The sequence below is a fragment of the Xiphophorus hellerii genome, chromosome 19, assembly GCF_003331165.1.
Source record: "Xiphophorus hellerii strain 12219 chromosome 19, Xiphophorus_hellerii-4.1, whole genome shotgun sequence".
NCBI lineage: Eukaryota > Metazoa > Chordata > Actinopteri > Cyprinodontiformes > Poeciliidae > Xiphophorus > Xiphophorus hellerii.
The window spans coordinates 28,357,421-28,376,870 of NC_045690.1; the positions used below are offsets into that span (position 1 = coordinate 28,357,421).

At 40.1% G+C, this 19,450-nt stretch overlaps 1 protein-coding gene across 1 annotated transcript in view; it reads right to left on the reverse strand.

Annotated features, from left to right (window-relative positions):
• arhgap5 (Rho GTPase activating protein 5) overlaps positions 1–19,450 on the reverse strand; it is an 86,525-nt gene that overhangs the window by 9,997 nt on the left and 57,078 nt on the right. Inside the window, exon 5 of the mRNA XM_032546814.1 lies at positions 3,604–3,735. Coding sequence (XP_032402705.1) covers positions 3,604–3,735 — 132 coding nt within the window. The remainder of the gene's footprint in view (positions 1–3,603; positions 3,736–19,450) is intronic.

The window sequence follows — 19,450 nt, forward strand, 5'->3', positions numbered from 1 at the left end:
AGGCGAACTGGTGGTGGTCAAAGCCAGGAGGGAGAAGTGCTGTGATGAGACCCCGGACCAGTTTTTCAAAACACTTCGTCACCACAGGGGTTAGTGCCACTGGCCGGTAGTCGTTGAGGCAGGAGATGTGAGGTTTCTTGGGTATGGGGACTATGGTGGAAGATTTCAGGCAGGATGGGACTGTAGACAGGGCTAGGGACTGGTTGAAGATCCTGGTGAAGACTCCAGCCAGCTGATCGGCGCAGTCTTTCAGGACACGTCCAGGGACGCCATCAGGTCCAGCAGCCTTCCTTGGGTTGACAGCCCGCAGTGTGCGCCTCACCTCGTGCTCCTCTACAACGAGGGGTGTGGTGTTGTGGGTTGCTTGGTGTAGTGTGGCTGCCTCTGTTGGCTTCACCTCAAAGCAGGCAAAGAAGAGGTTCAGCTCCTCTGCCAGCGTGGCGTCGCCTTCCACAGCTGCGAGGTTGGTCCTGTAGTTGGTGAGATGCTGGATTCCCTGCCACACCTGCCTGCTGTTGTTGCTGTCAAGGTAGCCCTCTATCCTCCTCCTGTAGTCAGACTTAGCCATTCTGATGCTGCTCTTTAAGTTAGCTCGGGCTGTACTGTAGACGGTCCTGTCCCCAGACCTGAAGGCGGTATTCCTGGTCTTTAGCAGTCACTGGACCTCCTGAGTCATCCAGGGCTTCTGGTTTGGGAAGACCCGGATGCGTTTATCCACAGCTACAGTGTCAATACAGTTCTTGATATAGCACAGTACACTGTCCGTAAAAACCTCCAGGTCCTGATGTTCAAAAACATCCCAGTTTGTCTGTCAAAACAGTCCTGCAGCTGCTGTGTCGCATCCTGGGGCCAGGATTTGATGGTTTTGGTGATGGTTGGAGCAGTTTTCCTGAGGGGGGCATAAGCAGGAATTAAATGTAGGGACAGGTGATCCGACTGACCCAGGTGAGGAAGTGGTCTAGCCCTGTAGCCTAGCTTGATGTTGGAGTAGACTTTGTCCAGAGTGTTAGCCTCTCTTGTAGCACACTTTACATGCTGGTGGAATTTGGGGAGCGCTGTCTTCAAGTCTGCATGGTTGAAGTCCCCCGCTATGATATGCACAGCATCTGGATAGATGCTCTGCAGATGGCTAATGCTGCCATGCAAAAGTCCAAAAGCTGTTTTAGCATTAGCATCCGGTGGTACGTAAACAGCGGTTACCATGACTACGGTGAACTCTCTGGGGAGGTATATTGGTCTGCATCTAACAGTCACATACTCCAGGTCTGGGGAGCAATGGCTGATGACAGTCGCTGTGTTAGTAACCAGGTGTTGTTCAGGTACACACAGAGCCCTCCTCCTCTGCTCTTACCGGAGTCTTTCGTTCTGTCACGGCGCTGTACTGTGTAGCCTGCTAGCTCGATGGCAGAGTCCGCTACGTCTGGATGCAGCCAGGTCTCCGTGATCAGAAGAATACAGCTGTCCTTCACTGCGCTGTGAGATGCAGCCTGTAGTCTCAGTTCATCCATCTTGTTTGCAAGGGATCTGGCGTTCGAGAGAAACAGGCTGGGGAGCGGTGGTTTGTGTGGTTGCCTCCGTAGCCTAGCTAGCACGCCGGCCCTGCAGCCCCGCTTCTGCCTTCTCTCTCTACGCCGCCGTCGCTTCCTCCCTGCTGCGATGGTAATCCACGGTGCGCCGGGGCTCCTCGCTATGTCCCCCGGAATATTGAACAAGCATTGAAAATCAGCTGTAACATCTAGTTCGTAGCGGGCACCGATCGTCAGGAGATCGTCCCGACTGTATATGTATGTACACCGACCGAGAGAGCAATGAACCGCTGCAACTGCGTGCGCCGCCATCTTGGAAAAAAAAAAAAAATTGTAGTCCAAGTTCAGTCCAAGTTCAGTTTTGCCAAAGTTGCAAGTAAACAAGTGAAAATGTTCAGTTCTAGTGTTTCTTACATCCTCCCGCAGCATCACAGCCTCTTCAAAATGTCTGGTTAAATTTTATTTTTCTTGGGAATGTACCCACATAAGTCAAGAAAGTCTGTTTGTTGAGCACTTACTGACCACTGATTCAGCAACCTCTTCCAATATCAGGAGGGATTTCTCAAAATACTGTTAGATTGAGGCGTCAGTTCCCTCTCTCTATGGAAACGATGAACACAGCAAAGCAATTAGCTCCAAATGACACTAAAATGACAACAAAGCTTACTTTAGACATACATTTTCTGTTGATCATGAGGTCCTAGCTGTTGTAAAATATTTTGACTTAAAACCAGCAACAGATTTTATAGGAAATAAATGAATAATTAGTTAATACAGATTACAAGACTGACTTGGAAATATCAGCTAATTATATTTAGAAATACATTTTTTAACTATTTCTGTTGTTGGTCACCTGCAAAACAAAGTTGTTGTTTGGTTTTTTTTGCATCCCAGCACAAAAAGCTTTTAGCAAATTTTTCAAAAAGGTTTTTTCCCCATCAGGCAAATTTATTTTGTAATTCCAATTTGTGCAATTTTCTGGTCAGTGGAAACGCAGCTGATAAAAATAAATTAGTTTTATGAGTATATTAGATAATGATGTGACATACACTAACAGAAAGAGTGTTATTTGAAACCGGAAATTGAAATGTGCAGTAGTTGTCTCAGCAGGTTTTGCTTTTTTTTATTTCCTCAATCTCCTCTCTGATCACTGTTCAGCTGCTACATTTTGTTTCTTTGCTTTACTTATTAAACAGACAGAAACAAAGACCAGCATCCACATGATCATTTTTGAAGCTCCTGTCTCTACAAGTAGCATTGAGCCTTCTGCTTCTGTTAGCAGTGTGTGCTAGCTTTTAGCTGCTTTCTCGAGGATATAACTGTACTGCATGTTTTGAAATTAATTATTGCGTTTTGTTTTTGCAATTTTTGCCTTGGGGAACACATGCAAGTGCATTCAGTGACGTTTTTGACGCTTCGTTAGCTAACTCCTTAATTATGTTTAGACTTTGTTGTCATTCATACTGTGGTAACTTCAATATTTTAAAAGGTATCTGACATGCATTGACGCCATACTTAAACTATGGTCCATATTGTAAGTAGTTGGTATGGATCCACTTTTATAGACCATAAGTGAATCATTTACATGCGAAAAGGAAGGATTTAAAAGCATGATATATTCACTTTAATCTCAGATTTTGGAAGAAAAAATTCTGAGATTTAGCTCAGAAATGTTTATTTTGTTTGTTTTTTTCAGTGACCCTAATCCTCCTCCATACATTAAAACATGACAAGTATAATACTTATATTTGAATTATCCATCTTAGATTACATATGTTGGAAAATTGATGCAGAGCAAGCTTTTCACTTTGCCTGACATTAACAGGAATAGAGTTTGGTTTAGTCCAAGAGCTACTGCATTTCACAACTTTACAAACAAGTAAGTAGTGTGATTTTTTCTTCATACTCTGGATTTCTGAGTGTTTGTTGAACTTTAAACATCCAATAAAAATCTTCACCTTCAGATTTCTATCTTCTAAACCTTAAGATAGAAGTCAGAAATGTAGTAGGCAGACATTTCTGACAGCCTACTACTGTCAGAAATGTCAGTTGTTAATGGATTATTGGTGGTTCTTACTTGCAGCTTCCACCAGCTCTGGGTGCAGGCTGTAGGGGATCAGAGGGTCAGGCAGGTCAGCAAAGAAAGCCTTCAGCGCTCCAGCAACAGCATTCACTGCCAGGTCCATCTCTCCAAAATCAATGCTGTGATCTACACAGAAAAACATGACACAGCAGCAGAGAGGGTTTATTTTTTGCAACACAACATGGAGAAATGCCGTGTCCAGAAAAGGCTTCACTGTATCTATCGACTTAAGGAGGTGTAAAGCAGACATTCAAGGCGATCATAATAAATGGGGAAAGGGTTAGGGCTCACCAAAAGTGGACAATAGAAGATTGTAAAAAAGTTGCCTGGTCTGATGAGTCTATTTCTGCTGTGACATTCGGATGGTCGGGTCAAAATTTGGCGTTAACAACATGAAAGCATGGATCCATTCTGCCTTGTATCAAAGGTTCAGGGGGTGGTGGTGGTGCAGTGGTGTGGGCGATATTTTCCTGGAACACTTTGGGCCCATAAGTACCAATTGAGCATCGTGTCAACGCCACAGTCTACCTGACGATTGTTGCTGACCTTAACCATCCCTTTATGACCACAGTGTACCCATCCTCTGATGGCTACTTCCAGAAGGATAACAAGCCATGTCATGGAGCACGAATCATCTCAGGCTGGTTTCTTGAACATGACAATAAGTTTACTGTACTCGAATGGCCTCCACAGTCACCAGATCTCAATCCAATAGGGAATGGGAAATTCACATCATGGATGTGCAGCCGACAAATCTGCAGCATCTGCGTGATGCTATCATGTCAATATGGACCAGACTCTAAGGAATGTTTCCAGTACCTTGATGAATCTATGCCATGAAGATTAAGGCAGTTCTGAAGGTACTAGCAAGGTGTACCTAATAAAAGCAGACATTCTTACTTTTGTATAATATTTAAATCAAACTTTTAATTGACAAGAATAAATGATATATTGTTGCATAATATCTTTAATCTTCAGCCAGATGCTGGAGGGCATCCCCTCTGTCTATTGACTGGGAGGATGGACTCACCTGTCTGCCATGTCTGTCCACCTCTCTGTTTTCATAATAGTATGATGCCATATCCTCACACGTGATTGGCCACAGGCACGTGCAGAGAAGGAGAGGAGGAGTATTGAGCCTATTTTTCTTTATCTGTTTGTCAGGAAGCCTGCTTGTCCCACTCAACAATATATTTAGCTAAATATAACAATTTAGATTTAAATTAGTCTGGCTGCCCTTGGTCTAATAATGACTGAACATATTCTCAGTGCCTCTGCCTCCATGTTTTTTTTGTATTTTGTAATTTGCAAATTGTATTGAAAATTATTTTCCATACAAGTGTTCATCCAAACTTAAACTTTTTTCTAAATGTTCTATACATACCATCCAAGAGAAGCTGCACATACATTCTATACCTGCATTGGACAAAACAACTTTGCTACTCTGTATATTACCCAATCTACCCATACACTTACTAATTAAAAAGAAAAAGAAAAATTCAAAATCCAGTTTTCTTATCTGTTCTTCATCCCAATTTTAAATCTCTTCTCACTGAAAATGAACTTTAAGCAAACTATTTACAGTCTGTAGCACTATAAGGTTACCCCAAACCAACAGTATTATTCAACAAAGTCTGATCTCCAGGGTGAAATAAAACCCCACCAATTTTCCAAATAATTCTTAAATTTTCCAGATTCTAATTGGATGGAAAAAGTCAGCCTTTCCATAATATAAATATTGTGGATTACGTCTTCCCTTTTAGGAGCTTCTGCCTTCAGCCATTTCTTAGTAATGGCTTTTTTGCTTACTACCAACATAAGCCTATACATATATTTATCAGCTGCTCTTGTTAATCTTTCCATCTACATGTACAGATGTAGATGTACTCTTTCCATGTACAGAACGTCAAATACTCACCCTCTGCACCTGATTCATGCAATTCTTTAAATCCTGCCAATAGGGTACCATGTAGGCACAATCCCAAAACACATGGAAGTGACCCGCTCTGTCTTTTCCACATTGCCTCCAACATCTTGTATCTTGGTATTTTCTTTGTGCTGGTGTAAAGAAATATCTTACAATATTCTCCCATACAAACTCTCTCCATGAAAGGGAACAAGATGTTTTCCATTGCTACCCACATATCTCCTCCCAGCTCTCCTGTGACAGTCCACAGTTAGCCTCTTTTTTCCATCTCACTTTTATGCATGTTGCATTGCTTTTCTTAAGATTTTCCAATCCTGTGTACAATTTAGAAATTATTTTCTTCCCCACCTTCGATTCATTTGCTGAAATAAACATCTTAAAATCCCCGATTCCAACTCAATTACCATTTGTTTTGGACTATAAGCCACTATTTTTTTCCTGGTGCAGTCTGGTGCAGCTTTTATGTGGATTTTTCTTCAACCACTAGAGGGCTCTTTAGCAGAACGTGAATCATTGGAAGTCAAAATTGGAAATCAAAGAAGAAAGTGCTAATTTTCATTTAAAACAAGCACATGCTAGCAGCAGGCACGGCGGAGAAATTTCTTCAAACTCATTCCCCCTTATCATGGAAACCACACGAAGAAGTTCATATGATGCAGCTTTTAAGTTGAGGGATATCGATCTGGCAGTACAGATCGATAGCTGTTGCACGTAAGCTAGGTGTGAACGAGTCCATGGTTTGTTGGAGACAGAGGGCTGAGTCCTTAATAGGAGATTTATTAAGGATGCAGCCCTCTGCTGCGTCCTTAATAAATATCCTATATGTACGTTTGTTATGGACCTTTTTTAAAAAAAACTTTGTGGGTGCGGCTTATAGTGAGGTGCACTCTATAGTCCAGAAAATATGGTAAATTAATCTTCTTTTTTTTCCCCAAAATATCTTTATTGGAATTTTAGCAGTTTAGACAAACAGCTTGAACATTCTGCAAAGTATGACAGCAGAAGGAGTAGTACTGTTCAGGCCAAAAAAACACAAACAGAAATCAACAAAATGCCTCTCACAATCCTGATTCTATTGCAGCCCATCACATATTCCACATATCATCTTTTTATTCAGATATTAAATTCAACAGTGTATGTCCTCTAATAGAATTGCCTTTGGGAACTGCAGTTAACATGTTCTTCAGTCACTTGTACCTTCATCCGAGATGTTCAAATCCTTGACATACTTAATGAAGGGATTCAGATGAACTCAAACAAATCCTGTTTGCCCTTTAATACATATGTAATCTTTTCCAGAGGGACGGCAGATCCATTTCCATATTTGATTGGTTACTTTTTTAAACAACGGTTTAACAACAATTTGACAAGTTATAATTCACACCCTTGACTGGTGCATAAAAAAATCCTTTCTGAATATGGACACTGAACTAAATGCGTCTTGCTGACTGGGAGCTGGCAGCATGTTGAAGAGTTATGGACCGGACGCTTTGGAGCGTCTGGTTCAGAAGAGCATTCAAAACCTTTGGTTGAAATGGAGCATTTAATTCCAGTCTCCAGTACAGACTAGAGAAAACTAAAGAAAATGCAATGTTGTATTAATCCATTCATAGTCTAAACAGAGGAGCCGGCAGTTTATCTTGAGGAAATAAATAAAGATGCATTAGTTAATTAGAGCGTAACATGCACAACTAATGCGGACGCGGCTCCGCTGCTCCGAAGAATTAAAGTTAACTCATCCTGCGGTTTTAACAAATGGAGCTGGAAGACGATACCCTACCGCGCTCAGGACGAGAGCGGCAGACATGACATCTGTCCGTTTCAGAGAAGCAAAGCCACGCAAAAAAATCATCGTAAAAGCGCATGTCCGGACCTGGCACAGTGTAAAAGAAAGTTCAATTGATTTGGATCAGACAGATCCAACTGACTGATGAACTAGCGCAGATTTCTATGCAGATGCGACCAGGAGGAATTTGTGAGGCTGAGCGTTCAGACCGCAGCAGGTGAAGTGCTTGTAATTTAAGTCGTTTAATTTAATTTATTATGCTATTGGGGCCACAGTCAGTGGTTTGTGTCACTACCGAGAAAAAGTTAGATGTGTTTATGTTCGATTGGATTTAGCTGAATATTAACTAAACTGCATAAAAATGCTACTAAATAGCCTATGTTAAGATGATTATAATTTGTAAAATAAAATAGTACATGACCGATTTTTTTAATGCTGTTGGTCAAAATGACGAAGAACAAAAAAGTCTAGCGTGACCTCTGCCTGCAGCAGTGCCACTCTCACCCCCTCCCTTCTCAATTTTCCTAATACTTTAGATCTGTTAACTGAGTTAAGCATCTCATTCACATTAAAAGAGGCCAACTTTAATACCTTTTTCTGTGTTGTAACTCTATGTAACTCCTTATTTTCCACCTTTATACCTTGAAGGACCTTTAGACTACAGATAAACAAATAATGAACACACAACTGAACAATTTTAGAGCGTTCACTGATGAACTCGTGACTAGCAAAAGAACTTCCAAGAGTAGGGTCTGCATTTTGACCCTTTTTGAGCCATGATGATACCTGCCCAAAAAGATTTCCTCTCCCTGCCAGAGGGACTGGGCCCTTTCTGTTGCAGTTAGCGTTGCTCATAATTACTCCACAGCTCTAATGTTCACAACAAAGGGGAGAATGCCCCGACCCCAGTGAAAAAATTCCCTCAGGAAAAAATTCTGTTAACTTGACCGGAATTATCATTCACTAAACCCCCTGTTTCTCCTCTCAAACTTGAATAGACCCATTCAAAAAAACTAAAAGATCTTAAATACCTCTTTTAAAAGACAGTGGTCCTTAAATCTTATCTTGACTTCTCTCAAAACATTGCAGTCGTTGTTTGTATCCTTTAACTGTATCTCTGGGTGTCCGTCCTTTCCGATGGTCTTCCAAGTTAGGGTTCAGATCTTCTCCAAGCTGTTCTCCGCTGGTCTGGTCACCCCCACCCAGGGCCGGCCCAAGGCATAAGCAAACTAAGCACAACTAAGCTTAGGGCCCCAGGACCACCAACAGGCCCCCTGAGTGGATCTGATTTTTTTTTTTTTTTGTAATAATTTCTATGTCATTATAATATCAAAAACACACAATTTCACCATGAGGTGATTTGTTTTCCAATAATATATATTTTTTATAATGTATTTAGGAATCATTATTTTATGGATAAAAAGAAAAAAAGAAATTGCTCTTGGGGTCCCTGGTGGCCGTGGAAGGTACCTCACGCTTTGTCAGTAACATGAGCTGCCGTGCAGAGCATCCAAACATCCAAAGCTCCGGTCAGAAGTTAAGTTAGCAAAACTATGTCTCAAAAAAGGACTTATCCTTCACGGAGGGAGAAAAGAGGAAGAATGGGAAAAAAAAGCCAAGATAAAGGTTTGTTTTAATGTGTCTTAGTAATGTAATGTCAAGTCAAAGATTTTTAAAGCTGCTAATAGAAAATTACCTTGAACGGTCCAGTTCAACAGCTAAACATTTATTCTAGGGTCATTGTGTTTGTGTGAAACTGAGTTTAAACTTTAAATGAGTTGATTCTCATGGTGGCTCTGGATATTTCTGAGGTATTTTTGGCTTCAAACCGTGTTTGATAGGGTTTGATAAGAATAATTAAAACTTCTCAATGTTTGACATTGTCTAGCAAAATGTTTTTACGTCAGGCTACATAGCTGCTACATCGATGAGCTGCTCTGCGCTGTAGTTGTGGATTTGTTGTTTGCTGTTGAGCATAATCATTTTGTGGCTAAAACAAACATTATTTTGACATCAACTTCTGTGTTATGTGACACTTCTGTTAAAATAATTTGAAGGCTCAGAATCAGTCCAGTACCAGTACTGGTCCACATTCTCAGGGGAGAAAGACTCACCAGGTATAAATTACATTTTTAGCTATTGGAGTTATGCTTAAGAGAAATTTATTTAATCAAAGAATCTCATGAAAATGTGTGTAGGGCTGCACCGATTGCAGTTTTCTGGCCGATCCCTGGATCTTTAAAGAGCCTGACCTGCTGATTTTGATTTTGGTTGATATGAATATTTTTTGTCTGAAATGTCGCTAAAAATAGCTAGAAAGTCACTTAGTTGGCAACAGTGGGGTGAATATTGTTAACTGCAAACGTGCAAAACTGACCTGATTGATTTTTAAACCTTTGCTGATGAAGATAAGATCAGGGGATAAGATGGGCTTCGCGTGTAAGTATCGGCCAATCACGATCCCCAAAATTAAAGAAATCGGCGCCCAGAAATCAACTGGTCGATAAATCAGTTGGCAAATAAATGTATCCTATATTATTAGAGGTGTGCCAATAGATCGGCCACCGATCATAATCGGCCGATTTCCATGAAAAAGTGTATGTGTAGTGTACTGTCTCTTGTTGCCGATCACCAAAACAATCACGTTTATCTCACTTCGCAGCCTGCGTGTGCAGCTTATCTCATCTTTCCTTCACACTGCGCAACTGCGCAGAAACAAATCTTGTCGTGTGGAACTTTAACGCTCTGAGAGTGAATGGGGAAGTTTGCACGTTGTGGAGGAAAATTACCTCGGGGGTTAAGCACGTCAAAATGCATCAACACAACGAATCTAATACGACATTTAAAAAACAAGCACTTGACGGAGTTTGGCTACATCGAGGCTCAACGCAAGGAAAAACATTACATCGGGTGCGGCCAGATAGCAGGTAAAGCAGCGCACAACTACAAACACTCACCCGGATTAGCATGATGATCAGAAAGCTAAACAAATAACCCGAAAAATAATTCAAGTCTTTGAGCTGACGGTGAAAGACGCTGGATCTGCTCTTGCTGTTGAACCGCCACTACGCTCTACTGCTAGTAATATTTCACATACGGAGCGCAGTTTCTGCTCCACCCGGAACGTCTGCTGAAATTGCAGCATGTAACGTAAACAACAATAACAACAACAACAAGGATTTCACATATTAAAACTTTCGCTATGTCCAAACATGAGAGATAATTTATGAATAAATAAATAAATAAATAATAATCGATCTCCTCTCCTTCCTCCTCTGTTCTGCAGAATTACTTCGCTCAGTCAGAAACAACCAATCAGAGCCAGCATTAATCAGCTAGCCATGCTCTCAGGAAGTTTTGATTCAGTAAACCATGATTGTTTATTTTGATGCAACCTGCATTGGACTTTGAATGAATGTTTCTCTCTTTTACATTATTTGATATAGGCAGTGTGTGATTTATTTGACTCGTGTATAATTTAGGGTACAGAGAACCTTACTGTTAAATGTTGTTTAACTGGTTGCAGGTTTTCCAGTTGTTCTTTTGACTGAGTAGCTTCTGTATTGTGCCTGCAAGTATGTTGCATGTTTATGTTAATTAGGTGAATTTATTACCAGATCATTTTTTAATTTTGCCAGATCACATAGTATCATTTATAACTAACGCGAAAAATAAACAGTCAAATCAGGTGATCGGCTAAGATCAGTGATCGTATCGGAATCGGAGGCAAAATCCTGATCGGAGCATCCCTATATTTTATACATGTATATAATGTAAACAGCACTGCCTGAGATGCAATACGTTTATAGCAGGTGTGTGAATGACCTAATGATCGGGCTGTTGAATGCAGCCAGTCCACATTGTTAACAGAACTAGAGGCCCCAAAACCAAATTTCGCTTAGGGCCCCATGGAGGCTTGGGAGGCTTCCACCACCTGCAGCCCTCACTCCGCCATGTCTTTGGTTGCCTCCTGAGCCGTGTTGTAGATCCGCGTATCTCCCTCATAGAAACACGCAGTCTCTCCGGGAATGGCATCTGGAACCATATGTTCTTCCCCCACAGAACTCTTTTCGCTTCCATGTATTCCTTTCGTTTTTACAGCACCTCTGGGGCATAGTCATGATCCAGAAAAACTTTCTTCCCCTCGTACATAAATCCCTTTTTCTGCCATGCCTTCTTTATAATCTCTTCTTTCACTCTGAAGCTCATAAATTTTGTCACTATAGATCTCGATGGTGAATCCGAGTAGGGACGCAGATCTAGAGCCCGATGAGTTCTAAATCTGGAAGGTCAAAGACGGCTTCTGACCGAGTTTCTTTCTCAAAATGTTCTCTATAAATTCCGTCATCGATCCGGCTCCGTCCTCTGCACCCTCCTTGAATCCATGAATCCAAACATTCTCCCTCCTTGAACGTCCCTCCTGATCCACAAGCTGTGTTTCAAACTGTTTCTGTAGCTCCAGGAGCTCAATTGTAGCATCCTCAATGTGTTACAAACGCTCCTCTTCTTCTATGCGTTATCAATCTGGTGTTATGTCGATCAGCGTTTTCCCATCAGACACGGTCTTGTGCAAAATCCTGTTCCCCTGTGAAAATCTGTTCCCACTGCAGCCAGAGAGGATCCGTTCATGTTCATGGCACTTCTGATCCATTTCTCGGTAAAACAACTCATATAATCATCATGTCAAGGTTGTAACATTCAGTTTAGTCGGCTGCTAACAAAATTCTAAAATAAATAAATACACGAGGTCTTGTGTGGAGGTCTTCTTTGTGTTGTTTTTTAATGGTCAAGAGAATCGTTTTTTTTCCTACTTTTGTCACTCCCGCTTGACAAAAAGAGTAAGTCACTAAACAGTTTTCCAACACATTTTGTGAATTTATAATTTTTCATAGCTAATATAAGAGGAGGGAATCTGGCTAATAGCAGGGCATGAAGATTAGACTTCCTGAAAAGATGAGAAAATCCCCTTCTAATGTAAAATATGACAGATTACTGGATAAAGGAAATTTCTAGTTATTTTTTCACAAACTCTGCAACTCTGCTTATTCCTCTCATCATCAACAACAAATCCTGTGATTGTGGTAACATTTGCTCTTTATTTGCCAAAGTTATGAGGGGGGAACCATATATTTTAGCTGCCTGAAATAATCCATTCCCCCTCTATGACATGGGAACAAATTAATTTGCCAGCATTTCACACAAGAACGGTTCCCGCTGTGTCTCCTCGCTGGCGGCAAAATATGTGCGCGCTTGTATGCAGGGGAGCTGCCAGGAATCTTGGGCCCCATGACAAAAAATTAAATTGGGCCCCCCACGCAGCTGCTGTTACAATTTTTGAGTCTATCTGACCCATCAAAAGCGTCACAATTTTAAAGTCTTGCAACTGCCTTGCTTTCTTTGGTCCAATACTGATAACTAGCACAATATTTACTGCTCATGAATTTTACATGCAACAGTCCACATACAGTTTACAAATAGGTTGCTTAAATTTATTCTATTAGTTTTAGATTACTGAAATGTCTCTCCCCACCAGCAACAGTCATAGACAACGTGCAAAATATACATGAAGCAATCCAGACTTCTCAAAAAATGCTATGTATTTGCATTTTATTCAAGCTGCAGTATATAACTTTAATAAAATATGTTTTCTCCATATTTGTTAAAGCTGTCACCATGTCATCACAGTTTGTTATGAGACAGATAATCTGTGAAAACACCTGCTCCCTGAACTACTATTACTGGCTAAAGTAATGCAACATTCCAACCAAAACAACCAATCAGCACCAGTAGGACAGTCTTAGCGCTGTCAATCAACTCATTCACTCACTGCTAAATGTGCTAATGGTGGAAAAACAACTTATCATTACAGGAAAAATGTTTATCTGCTGTCATTGGTAGCTATGCTAACTAGACTGAGCATTCACAACAATCGACACTAGCTACAGTATAGCACAGTAGAAGGGGATGGAGGATGAGCAGCCACATGAGATTGTGATTGACAGAACTAAAACTCTCTTGTCTCTGATTGGTTGTTTCTAGATAGCACTGGGAGAAGGCAGAGGAAATAAGTTTTTAACAGATTATCTCTCATGCTATACTCATGTTAAAACATAATGACAGTTTTAACAAATATGTAAAAAAAAAAGTTTTTTATAAAAGTTACAGACTGCAGCTTTAATTTCACTTAGGAGAGGACGGGTCAGGAGGGACGTGGGTTAGAGCTGCAGATGAGTGACCGACTCATCTGTTAAGTGGGAAAAGATACAGGTACAAGTTAAATATATGAATATGTTGGTAATTTTTTTCCTTAATTCATGTTAATGTTAGTGAAATGGAGGCAAGCAGTATTCTGCAGCTAAGCAGAATACTATTCTATACTATTCATACTATGCTGAATGGTTGATAATCTCACACAGTCTACAGACCTCTCGGGGGAAAAACTGGGTTACAAATTGACACATTTACCGTTTTCTCTCTCTGTCTCTCTATTTTTTGAAAACCTAACTTTATTATTTTTCTTAGCAGCATAGTAACAGCCACAGTCGTTCTTGTTTTCTGCTGTCTGCTGCTGAACACGTCACAGTCATGCTTTTAGGCTTAATGTTTATTTTGTTATTATTAAGTGATTGCTGTGGTACGAGGAGAAAACTCTAAATAAATCGCTGCACTTTACTGTATGGCTAGCTAGTTGTTACTGTACTCTGCAGTTGTGGAGTCACAATGTCTGGGATCATGAGCGCCCCCTACCATGAGGCAGGAGAACTGCTTGCCTCACCTCGAATCTGTTCTCTGCCATTTCTGATCTCTTCTCAGCACAGGAAACACGTTACACACACAGTTGGTGACAAAAACATTGTACATTATATACATAAGCTAAATTATGGAAAACCAGTTCATACATTAAATGTTTTTAACCATTTTATTGGCAACAAACAGACAGGAGGAGCATGCTCCCATAGAATGGCAGCCAGTGAGGTTAGAGAGAGATTTGATCAATCCCAGGTGAGGCTCAGCTCACTGCTGCCTCAACAGCTGCGCTTCCAAGCATTTGAATGGGAAAATGCAAAAATTCTGTGATTTTGAAGAAAAAATAATCAAAATTGCTTAAGCTAAATAAAAAATAAATACTTTACAGTACAAACCACAGGGTGAAAATAGCAATATAAATTATTTTATCATATTTTTCCATTTTGACAAGTGAGGCTCTGCCTCACTTTCCTCCCCTGACAGCACGTCACTGATATATATATATATATATATATATATGTGTGTGTGTGTGTATATACACACATATGGGTGTGTGTCTGATGAGTGCGCAGTTGCAAAAAGGTGAAAAAAGTCTGACAACCTATCCGAACCATGTTGTTTGAGCTTTTATGGTGTCCGACATCTGTAGTTCTCTAGATAAGAGGGCTGAACAAGCACGCGCGTATTTTGGGTGGTGTGGAGCAGCGAGGAGATGCAGGATGAACCGTATCTGATGGGGAAACACAAATCGACGCAACACCGGCTGTTGGCAACTTTAATTTTCTCTTTAATTTCTTTTAGAGTATCAGAGTTTTCTTGACGGAAGTCTCGCAACTCTCGAAGAATCGTTTCCAAATATGCCATGTTAAAGGCGGACGGACCTCTTTAGGTTCAACAATAGGCCCTCTGTTGCTTCTTTAGCTAAATCAGCTAGACGCTAACGAAGCTAACATTTCATTACCGTCTAACTTAGGTTTTTGCCGTATTTCCCTGTAATTAGAGTAAATACCCCTTTTTAAATATCATTTTCCAGACTTTTTGTTGATGAATTGTCAGATTAATCTACACCAATTCACTTGGTTTGTGAATAAAAATATGGAGCCCTCTAGGGGATATGGGGTCTATTTTTTTATTTTGCATTACCTCGCAAAAGATTTTGCGTTCTCTCGCAATAATGTATTGATTAGTTCATGCGTCATAATTAAATACTGTAAGACTTTCTTACGGGGCCATTGTACTTTCTGCGATAACATAAGGTTTTCGTAAGGTTTTTTCATGTATGTTAATATCTCGTTGTGAAATATCTGACGTTTTATATATTTTTCTTTAGGATAGAAATGCACCACAAACCTATGATATAAACAGAAACTTTCTGTAAGAAAGAAATAAATAAAAATACAGCCAAAGTATTTGGACTATTTCTGAGTTATTATCACAGGGTAACAAAATTATCTGACAGTTTTTATTGTGTCTCTTTTATGTTGGTAGCCTGAATGGTTTAAAGGGCTGTTTTCATGTGCAGTTCCATCGCAACCTTACACAAACAGACAAAAATATGCAGTGAATAAATCGATTTTCAATCTGTTTTTTGCATCAAAGAGTTCAGAATAAACACTGATTCTCTTTAAATGGGTATAAATTTGAAATTGACATTTATGACTGTATACAAAATACACAAGCAAATATTGCAGTAAGCATATTGCGAGTGAACGCAAAACTTACTTATTGCAAGGTAACGTAAATGTTTTGCAAGGTAACGCAGAAGAAACATTTTTCCTCATGTACCCTAGGGGGCTCTGTATAAAAACATAGGTCTAGTGTTGCAGTCAGAAAAACTGTTTCTATTTATTTTTTGTAATTATCCTCGCGATAGCGGGAAAACCCTCCTCACCCCCAAACACAGACATGGTTTGGCTGCAGAGAAAACTTCTGACTTTAATTTTATCAGGCTGCCCCAGCGCTGGACTAAATGCCTGTTTCACTACAGGCAGCCTAAGTCAGTCCCACCGCAGTGGGTCAGAATCAGAATCTTCTGATATAGAGAAACGGTACCGCCACTGTCACCACGACGCACCTCAAAGCCCTGTACCGCCTGTTCACTGTTCGCTCTGTGCTTCACCTTAACCTAATGTTACTACCAGGCGGTTCACAACGCTGCTGATGGGATCTGGGCTGGAGGTGAGCAGCTGTGAATAGAAGTCACTGCAGAACCTTCACGGCAGTAAAGGTTCCAAATGCTATTGACATTTGGAACTATTGGAGCTCCAAATGTGCCAATAGCATTTGGAGCTCACAAAATATCACATAAACATCAGTGAAAATACTGTAACAATAATTTGATCCGCAGCATGCTACAACTAAATAATGAAATAAAACAAGATGTCCCAAAAGCAGGACGGACTGACATGGCTACCAGGGGAGGTGGACCCCTCCGTTAATAGACTGGCAGCCACTGGACCGTCCTTGGAACTCCATGCCAAAACATGCAGCACGCTCTTGTTTTGAGTCACTGCGATGCCTCTAGCTGAGTCTTATCAAATGCCTTCTCTCCCTAGCTTTCACTGCTCCAGTCAGACAGATTTCAGCAGTGGCAGTGGAGTGGACCTGTAAACACATTAAGAAGCGCAACAGGCCTGCCTGATTGACAATAAAGAGCGGCGATGTGAAAAACTCAAAAAACCTGGGCAACAAAACAGCTCTGTGGCTCAACAAAGATTCAAAGCAATTTATTTTTATAGTTTACTTAGTAAAATAGCAACAAATTTGCTTATTTCATAACATACTTCATATCCAGCGACCTTCTCTCCTCTGGTCTGTTTAAAAACTACAGAATCAGATCAACACAGCCCTCCAGCTCTCAGCAGAAAGCCCTCAACAGCAACATTATACCTATCGGGGAAAACATAGATTAAATTTGAAGACAATGTTATAGGATGATCCGATTAAATTGGTTATTATGAGCAGACAAACCCATTATTTTTAAAATCTAGAATTCTTAAATTTGAAGAGCTGGTGTAATTTAAAATTGCTCAAATTATGTTTAAGGCATCTAATAAACTGCTACCTGAGCTCATACAGAGCATGTTTTATGAAAGAGAAGGGGGATATAACATAAAGGGTTACTCCAACTTAAGGATTTGTAGTTTACGAACAACAAGAGCTTTTGTATTTCAATTCATGGGGTAAAGTTATGGAACAAGTTAAATGAGGAGTTAAAATAAAGTCAAAATTTAATACAATTTAAAAGAAAATATAAGGAGGTCATTTTCACAAGATATAGAAATATGGGTGAGAGATAGCACTAATATGTGTTGTAAATTGATGCTAATGCATATGACTGTGTGGGTATTGATGTATATACTTAGAAATATCCAAACCCAGATAAAATGGAAAATGAATTAACCCGTTTATTTTATTTTTTTTATGTGATTTATTAATGAGGGCCTATATGAAAATATTGTATGAGTTTAGAGGGTAGAAGTTCAGACATTTTGTACTTCTTCCTGCTCCTTTTAAAGCATGTTAAGATTACTGTGGTACAAAAAAATGTGTCTTTTGCATTCCTTGTTCTTGTGCATGATTTTATACTAATATCATGTTTTAAATAAATAACTAAATATTATATTCTTGATTAATATTCTTGGTTGTTGCTAACCCTAAGCCCTCCAAAGGTCTCTGCATGGCCCTGAAATTGGCCACAAGGCTGCAATGCTAATTAAACAAAGTTATGCTGTGAGCACAGCAGACTCTGCTCAGCGGAGCCACTGAAAGAGTGAGAGTAGAGGGGAAAACGGTAGGGAGACAGCTCCCTCTCTTAATGTCTCTCTCCCACTTTCTCTATCAACAGCAGCACACCACACAAAAGTGTGGTATGGCCCTTCTCTTATAATGGACAACGGCTCTCAGGGAGGAGATGGTTCCCATCGTTCATTTCAAAGAGCCAGCTCTAAGAGCCGAATCGTTTGTCCCTGACCCATCACTACAGGTCACCACAATACAACCATCCAACTAGATTTGCAGAGAATAGATCACTGAAAAACATTAAGATTCAGAGTCTCATTTTTGAAATGGAAGACCAACAGTTTAGTTTGCCCACCCTGTCCAGTTGACCTGCTAATAATAAACAGTCATGTCTAGGGATTGTTATGGATTCTGTGTTTTCCTCTATCTTTTTTATCCACTTCTATCTGCTTACACACTGTAGCTTACGTAACCATGTTTATGTGTGACTGCCACCAGTCATATGTAAACAGACTGAAAGTGATTAGACAACTCTTTACCTTAAGGGAGAGTACAGATTGCAGAGAAGAATAAAAAGCTGAACTTGTGCTACAATCCTTGCCTCACTTGGTTCCATCCACAAGGTGAGCCAAGTGTGGCCCAGCACTGGATGGTGAATGCAACTCTATCTGTTCCATTTGTATGACATGAATGGCTTGTAACATTTGATCATTTTTCGGCATTGAAGCCTGTTTTTATATCTAACCAAATCTCATTATTTCTCAAGATAATTTACACTGAGGAGTTCTGGTCGGGCCCTGAAACTGGTTAACGAACCTGGTGGAGCATAGAGACAAAAATGAATGAACTCCAACAGGATACAGGATATTACGGCACTAACCTTAGTATCAGTCTGATAAACAAAACTGGGTTGATATTAACTTATATGTATTTCCATCTTGTCATTTCTTTCTGGAGGGGGAGGGCAGGATGTTGGCTATGTGGTATTTGAACCCCAATCTAGAATCGGACAACATTCTGGGGTTGTAGGCTGGGAAATGGCTTTAGAAATTCAACTTCTCACAGCCATATTGGTGAGGTGTATGCGAACATGTCATTGGCGCCCCTCACCTCCTCCCCCGACATAAACTTGTACTCATTTTTAATTAAAGTATCAATAATAAATGTACATATATGTGAATAAATTGTTTCCCTCAGGGCAATTAGAAAAGAATGAAACGAAAAACAGGGCAGTATTTCATCATTTAATATATAAGAGAGCCAAAGAGCCGCTTCTGTTAGCCTGTGTCTAGAACCGCCTATGGGCTGCAGGTCTGAGGCATTTTGTTAGCATGTTTTCTATTATTCTTATAGTTCAATAGGAAGTCAGGTTATCCGTTTGGATAACCTGACTTCCTATTGAACTAGTTCCTATTGGCAACCCACATTAATAAAATATTAAAATAATATTTACCACAAAACACTGTATTTATAAAAGATATCAACGTTTTTCCTACACAATCCTAACAAACATTTTTAATGTTCTCTTCACAATATTTATTTATTTACTCACTATTAATCTATTTGTATGATTTGTTCTTTAAATTGCCATTTATATTATTGTTCGGTCTCAGGAAATGATTGAGGGATGAAGAGACTGA